Here is an 18,695-nt window from a genome sequence, read left to right as displayed (position 1 = left end):
AGCTGTGGCTGATATTACTCAACAACTTGCACTTTTATAACACCTTTCACATAACAAAATATCCCAAAGCACGTTACAGGTGGGTCAGGGGACTCAAACAGAGAGAGCGAGAGAGGGATTAGAAGATGTGACCTAAAGCCCAAAGAGGTTTTAAAAAGGATTTTGAAGGTGGGCAGAGATACAAGGCAGAAGGAATGAGGAAGAGAATTCCACATTATAGGTGGCTGAAGGCACTGCTGCTCGTGGTGGTGGTTGGGGAGGGAGGGGGAGATGCAGGCAGTGTTGGAAGAATGGAGGGTGTGAGGGTTTACACAGTGATAATAGTTATTTCATAAAGATTCCACTTATAGGCAATGGAAGAAACACTTCAGTTCTCAGGCACCGTTTTTATTTATTCGCTGGTTGAATTTTACCTAATTTCTATTGTAGCTAAATAGGTTTGACATATTTTGAAATGTATTTATCCTTTTTGTGCACTGCAGGTCTAAAGATTCATTCTGCTTTCCATTCCCATTTGTTGCTAACTTTCTATTTCAGGGCACTGTGAAGTGGGGAGATAGGAAGCTCACTCCAGTGCTGATGTTGTGTCTTCATTTTTACCTTTTAATGTTTGCCGTCTTTCTGACAATTTTTTTAAAATGATTAATCAGCTACAAATCAATCTCTCCCTTTACCCCCTACCCCCTGCCCCCCCCCCCCATTTACAACACCCAGGCTACATACACAACATGGCTCCACAGAGAACATATGCAACAATTTGGAGGTGAAGAAAAATTATAATTTTTGTCAAATTAAAATCTTTGCAATGGATAAACTAAACATTTTTTGCTACAGTACAATGGAAGAAGTTGAATGGAGTCAATATTTTGCACTATAATCAGCGGGTAAATTAAACTCAAACAATCCATTACTAATTATTAGTTCTCATATATGTAAATACATTGGACATAAAGCATATAATGAAGATTATAGGAATATTTGCAATATAGATGAAAATAGCAGAACAGGTTAGAACTCAAGCAGAGAATTTATCATCTTGTGATCCTAATTCAAATAAAATTACAAACATACTTACCTCATGTCGAAACACAAACCCAGAAATGCCAGCAACAAGCTCTGCCAAGAATACCAGGGAGAGGAACATGGCATACTGCAAACAGAGAAGCAATAGTCTGAAAGTTAGTGATATTCAAGGCCATTGACCAGATAAACCAAAAAACATATTGAATGGAATCCCTGCTTCTGTTAAACTACATAGCTCAAAAAACATGCATGGCACTGTAGCATCTGACATTCTGGGCAGTTTCAGAGTGAAACTGATAGCAGGATAAGCAGCTGGGGGCCGAAATTGATGGCCTTACCGGCTGACATTGCGCCCTCGTGTTGCGCCCAGTGCCAGTTTCGATTTGGTCTGGAGTGGGCGGGAGGGGAGAACCGCCGGGAACTACCCGCCGACGTCAGCCGATGGCCAAGTGGCGTAAGTGGACTGCCACCTGCCGAAATGCCAGATTGGTGTGGGTGGGAGTCAGCGCCAGAATGGGGGTGGAGCGTTGCGAGGAGGCTGGTCTGTCCCCGACGGTAGGTATGATGAGCTGAAAAAAAAGGTTGGTAAACTATTTTAAAATGTTTTCTTTACAGCGAATTGCCTTGATGGGGTCCCCTGAAGGTCTTCCGATGTTTTTTTTTAAAAATGCTTTTTATTTGAGGCTCTTTGACCCTCCGTGGGCCCGACTCCATCCTCGGCGGCACTTGGGCAGCAAGTGTCTTTGCCGCCGAGAATGAGAGCTACCGCCCGCTGCCGCCCAGATTGATGGCGTAAGTCCCTCTTTTGCCGCCGGCCGACCTTTCAAGGACCCTTTTGCCAAAAGCCCTGCCCAGAGTACCATCAGGTATTTCGGCGGCCATCGCCGGTCCTTTGGGCGGCACTTGGGCACCCCTTGCCCTTCACCAATTTCGGCCCCCAAGATTTTGATATTCCACAGAACAGGTGGCTTTCCCCTTGCTTTGCAGCTAGTTTTCTCTCCTCTCCTTGATCAGGTCTAATCTATAGATGCCTTTCTATACCTCATCCATGTGGCCCTTCTTCACATGTGAGCTAGCGAATGAGTGTCAGCAGGATATTCGCCTGCAGGGAAGTACTCAAGCTGAGCCCAATCCTGTCCTCACCCAACATCCATACCTGTGCACTTCCAATTTATCAGGAGTGAGAACGCGCCGAGATTTTTTACTTTCCTAGCTGACTTCAGCTGGTGATCTGGGTGCTGAGGCCAACTGCAGCATCCCCACCACTGGCAGAGATCAGCTAAATCAGCACCGATTGTAGATCACATGGTTTGTATAGCTCAGCTGCTCACTGACTTAACTAACTGAGCTAGGTAACAGTGCATTGATCACTGTACCAGTGGAATTCCACACCACCCAAAAAGCAGCATTTTCATTCTGCACACATACAATATCACAATAAAATAGTGGGAAGACAGGAAAAGGGATCAGAAAAATACATACTTTACTGTGGACAGGGAAGAGAGAAAATATTTTTAATCAATCTCAGTGGGAGTAGGTAAATTACACAATTTTTAAAAAACATTTGAAAATGAGTGTGCTGCAGCATCAATTCAGTGCATCATAGAGAAGTGGGACATATGGTCATGCTTGTGGGTTGACATCCATAGCTTTAGCCGTGCTGCTGTGGGGAGGTAGTGAGTGAAGGTCGGCTGCTTATAAGAAACAAATCACATATTACTGAGAGCTTATACATCTTCTAGTAGTTCATGTGAAAGCAGGCCAAGGAACATGTTGCTCACACACCATCTTAGCCATATGACACAAGCAGACCCAAGGAGGGAAAAGAAGAAAATAAGTTGTTCTTACTTTTTAAAATAAGTTTAAATTATTGTAACTCAGGGAGAAAGGCACCCTCCTTTATGCCCACTAGTTTAATAGTTTTGGAAAAAGGTCGGTCAGCATTTGGAAAGAGAAAAGGCAGATTAATGTGTAACACCCTTCCTCAGAGCCCTACAGATTCTGACTCACTTGCTGTGTTGTATTGTATGGGGTTAATCACATACTGTTAATTATGATATTTAGTCATTTACAGTGTGTCTCTGTCCCATGCCCCGTGGAATGTTGTTGCTAGAGAGAGAGAGAGAGAGAGAGAGAGAGAGAGAGAGAGAAGCGACCTTGGGACGCACACCAGCTTGTTATGAGACGGTCAGCGCCTCGAGATCTCATGCTTTGTGGACAAGCAGCTGGGGCCTTACAGATTAGGAGTTGGCCATAAGCCACATGCACCCATGTTTTGTTCAATAGTATGTTTGTTTAATAGTATAAAAGGAGCGGCACTGTCCCGTAGCTCTTCGAACTTCACCTTGGACCGTGATCCGCGAGCGGTGCCGGGACCCCCAAGGCTCCAGACCAGCCGTCGTTGTGGAGTTCCCGACGGGCTGAAGGCCGTGAGCTTTGTTGCATCTTATCATACTTCTCTTTTCTTCGTAAACTGTATTATTATGTTTCTTTTCTCTCAGTAAACGGTGTTTTATTCTTTACTTCATTTGTCTTGTCTCTTATTTAACATTCATCCAGATCCCGAACCTGGGTCTATTATTATCGATCCAAAACATGGGTCTTTCTACCATTTGCTGTTTTTATTACAATGCATTTGCAGTTTTTTTTATATAAAAGCACAGTTTGGGATTTATGTAGGTTTTTCCCTTCCATTCCCTTCCTGAGAATATACTTTGTGTATAGTAAAGCTAAGGAACTGATTCCCTGCTATAGTGATCCCACCACCTTCCAGCCTGCCTGCAGCACTAAGCAAGTTGCTCTGCTACAATCTGCCATTGTGCCATGTGCTACCTGAGAAACTGGGAGAGCATCTAACATATACACAGCTGCAGTCTGCATACCCTCACCACATTTTAAATAGCACCAGCCCATCACCTTCACCAGAATGTCAGACTTGCCAAGCTGCTGAATGATATTTTTTCAAATTACATTCTTAAATGAGCAGTTTAACAGAATTGCAATATTAATTTTACCATCAGTTGAGGCATATAGATCCACTTAATGAAGGTGTTTACAGATATGCACAAAATCAGTGTTGAATGCAATAAAACCATTTATGTGCCACTTACCAGTTTCAGCATCCATGGGCTTCCACGACATGTTGCAAAGCAACCAAAGAGGCCAAAAACGACAATGGTAGTGCCAGTCCCAATGAGTACGTACGGGGCATTTGTGGAATTCTCAGCAACGAGTGCGATATAAGTGCCTAAGGTGAGTTTACCCCATACTCCTACAGCTAATAGGACAACGCCTGTTATCTGCAAAAGAAGAAAATGTCCATCAACATTCAGTGAACTTTTAAAGGGGAACTGCTATCCCACTTTTTAAGGATATGAAAAATCCTGAAAGAGAACAGAAAGTACATTAAAATGAAGCTCCAATTATCCCAGAATAAGACAGTATTTAGGGAGGGACAAGCAATGATGCTGCTTCAGTGCTCCAAATTATATGTCTCTTTGATTATAAAACATACAGGATTAAATCCCAGCTTTAGAAGAGCAACCCATACAACCACACCTATCAAAGGCTTGGGTTTGTCTGGCACAGCCTAATTTAAATAGTGAAAAAATAGCTTGTCTCTCTTGCACTAACAGGACTGATAATTTGGTGTTCAATAAGATGCTTCTCCCTCTTTAATGAAAGAGTATGGGAATGCCATTTGGAAAAAGGTTATCCTAGCATTCATAATACAAGTGAAAAAAACACCATCAAAAATGGTGCTTAATGGCCTCTGATTACCACTGTGATTTTTAATGATTGGAGCGAGCTGATGACACAGTCAGCTCTTTTCAATTATTAGAATGTGAATAACAGTACAGTAGGCCACCAATATTAGTTATTAACTTTAAAACTTAAATTTTTGGTGTGACCTTGTACTGGCTGCTTTTATGCTTACTAATGGCCTGTCTAACAGCATACTATTGCATATATGCCTATTTTATACTGCATTGCTGATATTCCGCCCAAGCAAATATTGCAGTGGTGCGAAATTTGCAGAATAAAAGAAGCATACCTGGTGTAATACAAGAATCAGATGCCCTATTATAACTATAGGCTTAAGAGGTGGATTGCTATGATACACTGTGTTGTGCAAATGCAGACTGAAGGCAGCCTCAAGACCATCTATGCAGTCAAAAACAAGCGGACCTGATTTTGGTCATTTCGTTCTCATTTTTTTTTATTGGTTGGCCCAGAAGTTGAGAGGCATGCATTCTGCACCAGCCACATTGATATTTCATGCAGTGTTTTACTTTGTTGTCTTACTGAATGGAACAGTCAAGTGAGAAATTTCAAGGTTTATATATATGTTGACTGGAATCTTGTTCTGGTCAGATTCACTCCTCAGATGGGACCATTTTGCTTGGTTCTGCTAAGAATAGACAACGGCTAAACACTGCATAATGTTTCTTACAAGAATCTGGGGAAGATTTGAATAATGATTTAGATATAATTTTGAAGAATATCTATGTTTAAAGAGTGATTTCAAAGTTAACCATTTCAGTTAATGAAAGAGCATTACTTAAAAAAAAATTCGAAAAATATCAGTTGCAGTTTCATCAACATGTGAAAAAACACATTAACATTTACTTCAGTTTCTAAAATAAGCTTTCCATTGCTATCAAAATCTTAAGTTAACAGTTTCACATTGACCATGTTTCACATCTACAATCTCAATTCAGTATAGGATGAAAGTGAGCAGCAGAAAACCAATAGCGAAAACACCAAATGAGTGAGAACTTTCAAGCTTAAATAGCAACTAAATAACCTGAACTTGAGACAGAGAGAATACAAAATGGTTGTGCCGTTGGTGTCGACATCACTGCTGGTAACAATGGTGTTTCTTAGGACAGGAAGTGAATATTCCGATATAAGTGAGAGAGGCACAGTCTTTGCTGGAAAATGTTTAGAATTGTTTTCCCCCCCTGCGTTCCCCTAATATGATCACACAATGATGTAACATGTTAAACATTGCTGCAGAAGAAAGTTTGCTGAAGGCTGTAAATATAAATATAAATAATGTTTGTATATGTATGCGTGTCAGAGATAATAAAATCAAGAGGATTGACCCTGGATGACTTCTTACCATATCTGGCCTAAGGTTGCTCAGGACAACTTATGTGCCCCCATAACCAGCCTGATGGGGAGCACTTAACTCAGCAATGACCAAAGGTCGAACCCCAAAAATCCCAAACTGCATTCCTTATTTTACATGCTTCCAATAACAGACCACAGTGGTGTATGGTACTGACTAGTAAGCACTGGTTGTTTCAATGATTTGATTGTCCAATGCAAGCGTCTGACTGGTACCACAGGGATAGTGGCCCTGTGTGTGAACCAGAAAGTGAAAAAGCAATTACCACTGTCTGGCGTTTCCGACCCAAACTCTGACAATGCAGCCTTGATCAAACTTTTCTATGAAAGCTTTGCATTGTTTCAGTGTAATCACATGATTACATCCATTTATGCTGCAGTTGAGATTTTCCATATAAATTATATGCAAAACTTTCACTAAATACTGCAGTGCTTTTGATAAGCAATATTTGACAATATTTTCTTTATATGGCATAGCTTGGTGATTTTCTTCTTTGTCTAGGTGCCTGTTTTTAAACAAATCAATTACTTTTGAGTTTTTAGAGAAATCAAATTTCTGGTGAATAATTTTTGTCAGCATCCCTGAAGGCTGAACATGTGAAAACATGATGTTGTAATGTCAGTGCCCAGCAAAAAAAAAGACACTTTCAACTTTTCAATCAGAGTAACTGTTGAATTGAAAATAGACAATAAAATCAGCAGCTGTTCCTTGAAATGTTCAATTTAGACCAGTATTAAAACCCTTGCCAGAAAAGAACACAATATAGCCCTGAATGTCATTCAGTCTCATGTGAAACGTTCACATTTGACCTGGTGATGCAGAGTTATCCGATGGGGGCAGAGGTAAGTTGAATTCCATCTGGAGGGCTGGCAATTTAAAAGGATGTGGGGCTGGTGGGATGGTGTTATCTGCCAGATTTTCCACTGGTCCCTCCTCCTGAGCACCAATCGTACTGGATACCAGCAAGATATTATGCAGCAGTGAAAGTGAGTCCCACGGGGACTCTGGAAGATTGAACTTTGCAGAATTTAAATTGGCCCTCTGCTCAAGGGAGCTAATTCCACTGGCAATAATTCTTTTTACCAGTCCTGTTGGCTTCCACTAAACACGGCTTTCAGGTGCCACATTTTCCTTTAGAAGGTGCCTAGGATGCTGGCATGGGCATCCACTAGATTTATTTAAATTCCTTGACCCGATACTCTGGCAGCGACAGGCTGTCAGTCCAGTGGTGGACTGGAATTCCTGCTCCGCCACAGTTACGGGATCACAGATTGTCACAGTCTCAATGTTTAAGCTTGCACACGAATAACAGTCACTAAGGTACAAAAGAGCTGTTGCTGCTCATGGACCCATACCCCAAGATGAGTTACTGGCTTTAGGCCATAGTAACCTACATTTTAGGTCATAATACAGAAAAGTTACTCAACTGCTGGGAAAAAAAGTATAGGCAAACTAAAAGGGTAGAAAATCCTTGTGCAGAGGGTAAACATTCGTGATATTTTTGGTGAAAAAAAACTCAGTTGGGTCAAAACTGAAAGCATACAATTTCTTTATGAGATTGACATTATGAACTCTGACATTATAATGCATGAACAGAAGGTTATGGTCAGTAACAAAATACATGATTTGAACTCATTTTCAATAGGGGCACATTCAACAGAGAAATAGGAACAGCAAAAAGGAATGGACTGGTGTGTAGAGTGGAGGTGCAAACCTTGCAATCTTTTAAGAAACAGTTAGATGCAGCAATGGGAGGGGAGGAAGTGTCGGGTTGTTCTGGTATTAAGGTGGGTTGACTGTCTTTCCTCATCCACAAGTATTTTGTGAAAAAGAAAACTGAAGTGCATCATTTACGATGATCGGGTTGTTATTTGGTAATTGCCATGTGTTTACAACTATATCTAAATTCATCCCTCCCTCCCAAAACATAATTTGATTCTCTAAACCCAAAATTTGAACCTGCTCCACACACAGAACAAGAAATAATCCCAACTACTCACACCTGCTCCCACAGAGGAAGAAGTTGTCCCACCTACTGTCCCTTTCTCATTTAAACATCTACCAAACATTCCAGCAATCAATCACAGATGTCCAAAATCCCAAACAAATGAGTGGCATATTTCTCAACACATGGACACATGTTTTATCGGATTATGGAAATAAAGCAATTGTTTTTGGTTTTTCATAATCTCCCTGCTATTTCAGACAATATTATTGTGAATATTAATACAGATTTAGAACGATCCATCAGATAACTTGGTGTATCTTTTATGCTTTGGCACCATCTAATGGAGCCTGTTTGTAATTACTTTACACCCCACTAAAGTATGGTATTCTTCGCCTGAAAACAATTTTAAAGTGATGTGTTTTCCCAGCTCTTACAATAAAACAGATCTGAAATTTGAGATAACTTCAGAATTATAACTAACATTTGATACTGTACAAGTATTCAGACTTTAACTGTTTTCTTGTACTGAGGAGAAGGAATAACCTATGGGCCACACATACAAACAGAGAAAATTTAGAAAACTACAATGGACTTTTGAAATGTTGGACAATATCTTTGGGTGACTGTAATAAACCAGAATGGAAAGGGTTAATGAGAGCAGCAGTAGAGATCCTGTTGTGATGGATTCTGCTGGTTTAGTATACTATGCTTTGTTTTTTCGAGAACAAGGTTGATTCTGGGGATGAAGGGGTTGACTTATGAGAACAATAAGCGGATTGTGGTTGTGGGAATTGTTATATTTTACCTGAGAAACATAACAGTATAATCTTAAGCCACAACATTTTGAAATAGCTAATCAGTGTCTGGACTGTTCTGTATGTTTTGAGCAGATAGCCCTGCATGGGAAATGGATTCAAAAGTGGAATCTGTGGGAATGGACAAGATAGTGTACAAATACCTTGTAGTAAGTGCTGAGATGGAGGGGAACTGGAAACTTGGGAATCACAGCAGACTCCCCAGGTAGAATAGTTATTAGAAATGGAAGGACAGAATGACAAATGGAATGACAGAAATAGACAGTTTCTTAAACGATAAGGGGATAAGGGGTTATGGGGAGCGGGCGGGGAAGTGGAGCTGAGTCCATGATCAGATCAGCCATGATCTTATTGAATGGCGGAGCAGGCTCGAGGGGCCATACGGCGTACTCCTGTTCCTATTTCTTATGTTCTTATGATTCTATTTAACGTAAATACAGCTATTAGTTGATTTGGTCAAATGAATGTGGTAATTTTTGCCATCTTGAACAGAGTTTGGTAACATAGCATGAGATTATGTTAAATTCGTAAGATTACTGCAAGTGGGTTAATTGTTACCTCCTTGGTTATGCATCTTTGTGAGGACAGAGTCTAGGAAGGCTTCACCTTCGGGACTGTAGGAGAGAAGGTTTGTTTATGAGACCACTGTAAGACCATAGAGAAAGCCATTCTAAAACACCTGAAATGGCAACACCCAATTTTCTCCCATTTCCCGAAGCCACTGGCTCATAGAAGTTATGCTGCAGCTATACAAAACTCTGGTTAGACCACACCTGGAGTACTGTGAGCAGTTCTGGGCACCACACCTAAGGAACGATATATTGGCCTTGGAGGGAGTGCAGCGTAGGTTTACCAGAATGATACCCAGACTTCAAAAGTTACATAATGAGGAGAGATTACACAAATTGGGTTGTATTCCTTAAAACATAGAAGACTAAGGGGTGATCTAATTGAAGTTTTCAAGATATTAAGAGGAACAGATAGGGTAGGTAGGTAGAGAGAAACTATTTCCGCTGGTTGGGGATTCTAGGACTAGGGCACATAGTCTAAAAATTAGAGACAGACCTTTCAGGAGTGAAATTAGGAAACACTTCTACACACAAGGGCCACAATTTTGCCAACAGTGGCGAAATTGGTGCAGCCGACATTGGTGGCGTGTGGGGAACACACTCGGCTCCATCCCGCCCTCTCAACACAATTTTCCCTTGATTGGGCACCTCGCAGGACAGGCTTAACAAGCCCAATTGACAGGAAGCGGGTCTGATGACGTCATCTGATGACGTGTTATCAGCTGGTTTCCTTAAAGAGACCATGGCCAACCTTTTAATGACAGCTGTTCTGTCAGCGTTCTACAACATTGAGATGCTGCAAACACTGACAAACACGGCACAAAGGTGCACCCAGGCTCTCCTATGACTCCCTGCAGATGCTTATGGGGGGAGTCATCATGCAGGGAAAATAGAGTACGAGAGGAAGCTTGCAGGGAACATTAAGACGGATTGCAAAAGCTTCTATAGATATGTAAAGAGAAAAAGATTAGTAAAGACAAACGTAGATCCTCTGCAGTCAGAATCAGGGGAAGTCATAACGGGGAACAAAGAAATGGCAGACCAATTGAACAAGTACTTTGGTTCGGTATTCACTAAGGAGGACACAAACAACCTTCCGGATATAAAAGGGGTCGGGGGGTCTAGTAAGAAGGAGGAACTGAGGGAAATCCTTATTAGTCAGGAAATTGTGTTGGGGAAATTGATGGGATTGAAGACCGATAAATCCCCAGGGCCTGATGGACTGCATCCCAGAGTACTTAAGGAGGTGGCCTTGGAAATAGCGGATGCATTGACAGTCATTTTCCAACATTCCATAGACTCTGGATCAGTTCCTATGGAGTGGAGGGTAGCCAATGTAACCCCACTTTTTAAAAAAGGAGAGAGAGAGAAAACAGGGAATTATAGGCCGGTCAGCCTGACATCGGTAGTGGGTAAAATAATGGAATCAATTTATTAAGGATGTCATAGAAGTGCATTTGCAAAGAGGTGACATGATAGGTCCAAGTCAGCATGGATTTGTGAAAGGAAAATCATGCTTGACAAATCTTCTGGAATTTTTTGAGGATGTTTCCAGTAGAGTGGACAAGGGAGAACCAGTTGATGTGGTGTATTTGGACTTTCAGAAGGCTATCGACAAGGTCCCACACAAGATATTAATGTGCAAAGTTAAAGCACATGGGATTGGGGGTAGTGTGCTGACGTGCATTGGGAACTGGTTGGCAGACAGGAAGCAAAGAGTAGGAGTAAATGGGTACTTTTCAGAATGGCAGGCAGTGACTAGTGGGGTACCACAAGGTTCTGTGCTGGTGCCCCAGCTGTTTACATTGTACATTAATGATTTAGATGAGGGGATTAAATGTAGTATCTCCAAATTTGCGGATGACACTAAGTTGGGTGGCAGTGTGAGTTGCGAGGAGGATGCTATGAGGCTGCAGTGTGACTTGGATAGGTTAGGTGAGTGGGCAAATGCATGGCAGATGAAGTATAATGTGGATAAATGTGAGGTTATCTACTTTGGTGGTAAAAACAGAGAGGCAGACTATTATCTGAATGGTGACAGATTACGAAAAGGGGAGGTGCAACGAGACCTGGGTGTCATGGTACATCAGTCATTGAAGGTTGGCATGCAGGTACAGCAGGCGGTTAAGAAAGCAAATGGAATGTTGGCCTTCATAGCAAGGGGATTTGAGTACAGGGGCAGGGAGGTGTTAATACAGTTGTACAGGGCCTTGGTGAGGCCACACCTGGAGTATTGTGTACAGTTTTGGTCTCCTAACTTGAGGAAGAACATTCTTGCTATTGAGGGAGTGCAGTGAAGGTTCACCAGACTGATTCCCGGGATGGCGGGACTGACATATCAAGAAAGACTGGATCAACTGGGCTTGTATTCACTGGAGTTCAGAAGAATGAGAGGGGATCTCATAGAAACTTTAAATTCTGATGGGTTTAGACAGGTTAGATGCAGGAAGAATGTTCCCAATGTTGGGGAATTCCAGAACCAGGGGTCACAGTCTTAGGATAAGGGGTAAGCCATTTAGGACCGAGATGAGGAGAAACTTCTTCACCCAGTGAGTGGTGAACCTGTGGAATTCTCTACCACAGAAAGTTGTTGAGGCCAATTCACTAAATATATTCAAAAAGGAGTTAGATGTAGTCCTTACTACTAGGGAGATCAAGGGGTATGGCGAGAAAGCAGGAATGGGGTACTGAAGTTGCATGTTCAGCCATGAACTCATTGAATGGCGGTGCAGGCTCGAAGGGCCGCATGGCCTACTCCTGCACCTATTTTCTATGTTTCTATGTTTCCCTTCCAATGGACAGAAGAGACCTCCCCAGGACATCATCGCCGCCTGGTTGCACATTGCGCAGGAGGACACAAGCAGGGATGTTGTCAGAAGGACCTGGCTGCAGTGGCACAAACCTTTCAATGATCTCAGAAGATCACAAAATGTTACTGCAAAGCCACACTCAACTTCATCCTGCTGTGCCACTCATCACATCCCCATCACTCTGCATTCCCTACTCTACTCCTGCACATCCTTACTCACACCAACTGACCTTGCACCTCCACCCATCCCTCTCTCTACCTGCATTATCACTTTCCCATCTCACTAGCCACCCCTCACACTCACCTCAACCTTGCCCAATCATACCAACTAACACACGAGGAGTTCTGATGAAGGGTCATCGACATGAAATGTTAACTCGGTTTCTCTCCACAGATGCTGCCTGACCCGCTGAGATTTCCGGCATTTTCTGTTTTTATTATTGGGTAGGCACTTGGGTGTTTTAGCCAATGTTCATGTAGAGTTTCTGCTAATGTGTTGTTAAACATTAAAATCTTTATTTTGAACACTTTGTGTTCTTGGACAGATGTGTGTGCACCTTTGGAAGTGACTTAGTGAGTTGTAGTGAATGGTGAGACATATTGGTACCCCCCACAATTGTGATGAGTGTGAAAGGACTGGCTTGGTATTGCAAGGATGCTTTATGGTGTTGGTGTGGGGTGGTGCCGACCTGGTGCATCATGTGTCAGCCAGAGTGCAGTGTCAAGTGAAGTAAATGTGGCCATGGTGAGGCCATCCCTGGCCTCCCGGTCAGCAATGTGGTCAGGTGCTGATGCCCTGTGCCCTGTGCAGCATCAGGTGATTGCGGAGAAGGTTGGTGTTATTTTGGTGATGCTGGTGTGTTGTGATGTTGGTGATGGGGTTTATCATGGTGGGATTCTGAGGACTAAGGTGAGATGTTCTCAAGAGCACCGATACTGCTGCAATAGATGGCAGGTGAGGTTAAGATGACACAATCATTCTGTCAATGGTGAGAGAGGTTGCCCCAAGGAGGTGACAGTGAATAGAGAGTTCACGGCAAGCATTTCCAAACTGCATACAGCTCAAAAGCTTCTTCCAAGGCTTCAGCTTCTGACACTGGAAAGTGAACAGCTATGAAATGGTAGCTTTTTATACCACTTCTGCAGCTATCAACTAGCCAAAGCAATGGAGAGTCACTGAGAACCCGTCTCCACTTACCTGGCGTGAAACCCAAGGGATGCCAAACTTGTTGAAAAGTTAGTAATATGGTAAGTGCCTGGGTAAATTCCTTTTAAACACCTTTAAATGACCTCTTCAGCATCTTAGTTGACTGGCCCACAACTTGGTGTCGGGTCTGCGATCCGCACGGAGACCCGACAGTTGAAAAACTGACAAGGAGGCAGGTTCGGCGACGGGGGGGGGGGGGGCGGGGGGGACTTCCATCCGCTGTCAATCAGGGCCATTTTGACAGCCGGCCCGCCTCCAAACCCACAGGGCTGGGAAGATTCCAGCCAAAGGGTGGTAGAAGTTTGGAACTCTCTTCCGCAAATGGCAATTGATACTAGATGAATTATTAATTTTAAATCCGAGATTGATAGCTTTTTGTTAACCAAAATAAGACTTGTATTTATATAGTACCTTTCACGACCACCGGATGTCTCAAAGCGCTTTACAGCCAATTAAGTACTTTTGGAGTGTAGTCACTGTTGTAATGTGGGAAACAAGGGATATAGGTCAAAGGCAGGTATATGGAGTTAGGTCGCAGATCAGCCATAATTTCATTGAATGGCGGAATAGACTCGAGGGTCTGAATGGCCTACTTCTTTTATTATGCTAGGACACAGTTCCATAGGTGCCAACAAATCACCTCAGTCAAGAGGCCACTTTTCATGTGCAAGCCTAGCCAGTAAGCGTGACAGATTGTTTGACCATTGGTGACTAAATCCGGATTTGTCCTCCCCAATGTCCACACATGTATGTTTTCCATCTAGAAGCCATTGATCAAGAACTGGGACCCTGACTGATTTTTTTGCCTTCCTAACCCAAGAGACTGAAGGGATCAAATATGATGGGCCAACTCAATACACACTTCCAGCAACCCGGGGCCATAATTGTCCGGCCGATCAGAAAGTTGGCCGGCAAAAAAAAACATGCTGCACCCTCCCCTTGAAGTGCCGCCAAACTGTCATGGCTCACACAGTGAAAGGAAGGTGCACCGACAGAAAAAACTGTCGAGGGCACCGTGTGGGTGATATGATTTTTCCAGTTAAATTTAGCATGGAGGTGTGGGAGATCGGCGGTGCACCTTTTGATGACGCACTTAGGACGGTTGGCAGCAGTGGGGTGGAAGTGGTGACCGGCAGAAAAATCCCCGAGCTAAATTTCGATTGCGGCGGCCATTGGACTGGAAGTAGGCAGCCGCTCAACTCCACCACCTGACCGCCGCTTTCTGGCGATAAGTGGCCTTTTTGGGAGGCTGAATTTTGGCCCCAATGCGTCTATATAAGAATTTAGCAGTTTGGATATTAATAATTGATTGTTCTAGTTCATTTGTTTTATCCCAGAACTAGAGATAAATCAGATCTAAGTTAGAAGTTGGTCTGTAAAGATCTGCAGTTTTGAATGTTTGGGAAAATTTATTCCCAGATGTACAGAAAGGATAGTTTAAACAGATAGGCCCTATAAGACACTCTGGGGTTGAAAATGCCCCCCCTTTTTTTTTTAAGGGGGCGTTACCGCATCGAAGAGGTGGTAATGGGGCGGTAAGGCCTTACCGACCGGGGGCAGGCAGAGGGTGCAACCCTTTCGGAATTGCCTCCAGGCTGTGGGTGGCAGAAATGGGTTTCCAGCACGCCACAACTTTCCACCCCGTACAGTGCTCTGACACCTTGTCGGCCATGTGCCGATCCCTTACTGCCCGGCGGCGAACCCCTTTTCTGCCCCGCGGGGAAAATTGCCGGTTGGAGCCACTGACAGCTTTGCGAGGCGGGAAAGTGGCTGGGCAGTGCGGCCGCCCTTAAAGGGGAGGGTGCACTGCTGCGGTCACCATTTTGTTTTTATTGTCTCGGCCCGACAATGACAGCCGCTGGTTCAGCTGGGCCGCCAACAGGCAGCCTGGCACCCCCTCTTGGGTGCCAGGCCACTGGCCTGGCCAAACCCCTCCCTGGTGACCCAGTGGGCACCAAGGTCTTGCAGTGTCCCTCCCCTTTTAAATGAAGGGGAGGGTCATTGTTCCATGTCGCGCTGACGTCATCACTGCCATGCTGACTTGCTCAGCGCGGCGTGATGGACACCACCCTGCTCCCGACGCAAACTCTCCCCTACACTGCCTCAAACAGCACCCGAAAGCGCTGGGAGACGGTGACAAAGTTAAAGTGCCGAATTTTCTGCCTGCTCCCTCCGACACCTGCCGGGCAGTGATAATTTGAATTATCCACCCTAAACGGGGCGGAGGGCAATTTTCAGCCCTGTGTGTTCCACTAGTACCAGAAGGTCTCGGAAGAATCAATGATATAAGCTGCCAGCAGTCTGAATGTTATTGTTGATGTTTGTGACAGAGTGAACTAATCCCATGTGGCAAGAAATGATCTACAATTACTTTGTTTTCGAGCCAACGTGCAGATTCTGTGATAGTTTCTTAATAAATATTATGGGCAAGTTATAAACTCAGATTTTTCTGTGATATACTGTAAATATGAACAGCTCTGGGATTGGCTTATCCAGGAGAAGTCCTGCTTGCTCCTGAGGGAATTCTCTCACTACAGTATACAGGGCCCAAGTTTCCACACGATAAAAAACGGGCGCCCCTCCGAGCTGGGCACCCGTTTTTCGCGCCTAAAACGGCGGCGGAAAAAAAACTCGCGATTCTGGAGAGCCCTGCAGCTCCTTGTCTGTTTGGCGCGGCGCCCAGGGGGGCGGAGCCTACACTCGCGCCAATTTTGTAAGTGGGAGGGGGCGGGTACTATTTAAATTAGTTTTTTTCCCGCCGGCAACCCTGCGCGTGCGCGTTGGAGCGTTCGCGCAAGCGCAGTGTGAAGGAAACATTGGCACTCGGCCATTTTTGTAGTTCTTTATAGCCGTTTAATTTTTGAACGTTTTTTTAATAAAAGCACATTGCCCTTCCATGATCAGCGCTGAGGCTTCCTGCAGCCTTCTCACTGTCTCCTTCCCGCCCGCCGTCTGGAACGGCTTCCTCCCCCCCCCCCCCCCCGCTGCGTTCGGGTGGGCAGGCCCACACTCCCTCCCTCCCACCATCGGGAACGTCTTCCTCCCCTCCCCCGCTGCGTTCGGGTGGGCGGGCCCGCACTCCCTCCCTCCCGCTGTCAGGAACGGCTTCCTCCTCCCCCCCTGCCTTTGGGAACGAACGAACGAACTTGTGAGGCTGGCTGAAGCACTTTCACACAGGTAGGAAGATGGTTTATTTAATCTTTTCTTTGTTTATAAATGTTTATTCAGGTTGGATTTATTTGTATAATATTTGTATAAGTATAAATAAGGATTTATTGTAGAATTTAATGACTTCCCCTCCCCCCCCACCCCGTTCTGGACGCCTAATTTGTAACCTGCGCCTGATTTTTTAATGTGTAGAACAGGTTTTTTCAGTTCTACAAAAATCTTCACTTGCTCCATTCTACTTTAGTTTGGAGTATGTTTTCACTGTGGAAACTTTGAAATCAGGCGTCAGTGGCCGGACACGCCCCCTTTTGAAGAAAAAATTCTGTTCCAAAGTAGAACTGTTCTACCTGACTAGAACTGCAGAAAAAAAAATGTGGACAATTGCGATTTCTAAGATAGTCCGTTCTCCACCAGTTGCTCCTAAAAATCAGGTGCAAATCATGTGGAAACTTGGGCCCATAGTGTGGTGTTTCCTGATGGAAGGTGCCACTAAAGATGACAAGATTTTAGTATAGAACCTGTGAAACCTATCTTCAACTGAGTTGGACTTCAGTAGATGTCAATGAACCTTCGATTCTGAAATGGGAATGAGTTGTTAGGTCTGTCAGTATAATAAACTTGCCTTCAGAATAGGCTTTATTGCATATAAAAAAAAAACAAGAAATTTATAATTTAAAAACCTGCTAATCAGAGGAAGGCTGCGCAGTACTAACCCCTACTGACAAAGTCTGGAGTTGTCACAATCATTAGGGTCATGAGGTAATGATGGTTTGTTGGAAAATACTGCATTTTCTGAAAGAACGGTGGGAAATTTTAGTGCAGAAGTAAATCCAAATGAACATTCTACTAGTTATGTTCCTTTGCAGACAATCTTTTCACACAAGTTGTTTTTAATCATCATAGAACCATAGAGAATTTACACCACACTTCTTCATTCAGTTTGTTGAATCCATTCCGACATCTGCAATAAATGGTACATTTCTCACATGCTCACATTAAAAATTACTTTGCCATTTAAAAAAAAATCTTCTTCTTGCTCTCCTGAATGTGCCAACTCTTGCTGGGCTATGATTCCGTGGGTATCAGGTATCCTCTGGTACATTGGGGGAGAAATTCATTACCGCCCCGTTTTTTGGGCCGGGGCGCTAACAGGGCAATGTGCATGGTCTCCGGGCGCAGAACCGTAACACCGCCGCTAAATTCCCGCCCAATATGGCAGGAGTCGTCGTCAGTGCTGCGCCTGGTCGGTAATGCATTTGCGCCCCGTTAGCGTCCCCCCATTGAATTTCGCCCCCATTGAACCTTTATTTGAGGCTCGATAATAGTGGCAGCTGGCTATTTGAGCTGAGGTAGAGTCAGAACTAAGCCTGATCCCATCTGATCTGCAGACACTTCCAGGAAGGTGACTGACTAGAGTTCCTGCTCCTGATTTCTAACCAATGTCCCCTTCTCTAACCCAAGTATCCTGAAGCCAATTGCAGCTCCCTTCCCTGGGCTGAGATCAGTTAACTCAATTCAAACCAAGGATTAAACTTGGAGGGGTTCCTGGTACATGATCTGTGTCTAGCGATGGCTCAAATCTGCTCTGGTCATTTATCTAATGACTATCCTCCTTGGCAGGAAGGGGATAAAGTCAATGCTTCTTTTTGGGGTTGAGTTAGCTCAAACATGAGGTACCTGCCAATAAGAAATTGGAGCCAAGTTGGGATACTGCGGCAGATCTAATAAAATTCCTGAACTCGGCCAGTTCACCTACTCTTAATGGCAGAGCTATGGTCAGAAAATCATCAGGTGGAGAATTATCAGTGTGAACTTGCATCCCACCATTCTGTCATGTATGTACATGCTGTTTGTAGCCACCAGATGGTGTCATTGTTGGAGGCCACTGAGCAGCATGCACATGGTGCTGCTCTGGTATAAAAGGCCAGCCTTTTTGAGAGTCAGACACTTTGGGAAAATAAGGCAGAGCCAAGGTTGTACCTTGCTTAATTAAACAGTACTCAGTTTGAACCTTTATTGCAT

General features: G+C 43.8%; 1 protein-coding gene across 2 annotated transcripts in view; it reads right to left on the bottom strand.

The window, feature by feature from the left end:
- Nucleotides 1–18,695, bottom strand: part of tspan7 (tetraspanin 7) — a 125,851-nt gene that overhangs the window by 32,689 nt on the left and 74,467 nt on the right. For both annotated transcript variants that reach the window (XM_070892924.1, XM_070892923.1), the window contains exons 2-3: nucleotides 4,134–4,322; nucleotides 1,076–1,150 (exon numbers count right to left, since the gene is read on the bottom strand). In XM_070892924.1, the coding sequence (XP_070749025.1) occupies nucleotides 1,076–1,150; nucleotides 4,134–4,322 (264 nt within the window). The remainder of the gene's footprint in view (nucleotides 1–1,075; nucleotides 1,151–4,133; nucleotides 4,323–18,695) is intronic.

This window comes from Pristiophorus japonicus, chromosome 11, assembly GCF_044704955.1.
Source record: "Pristiophorus japonicus isolate sPriJap1 chromosome 11, sPriJap1.hap1, whole genome shotgun sequence".
Lineage (NCBI taxonomy): Eukaryota > Metazoa > Chordata > Chondrichthyes > Pristiophoridae > Pristiophorus > Pristiophorus japonicus.
Note: the sequence above shows the minus strand (reverse complement) of the source record. Positions and strands in the feature narration are given on the sequence as shown.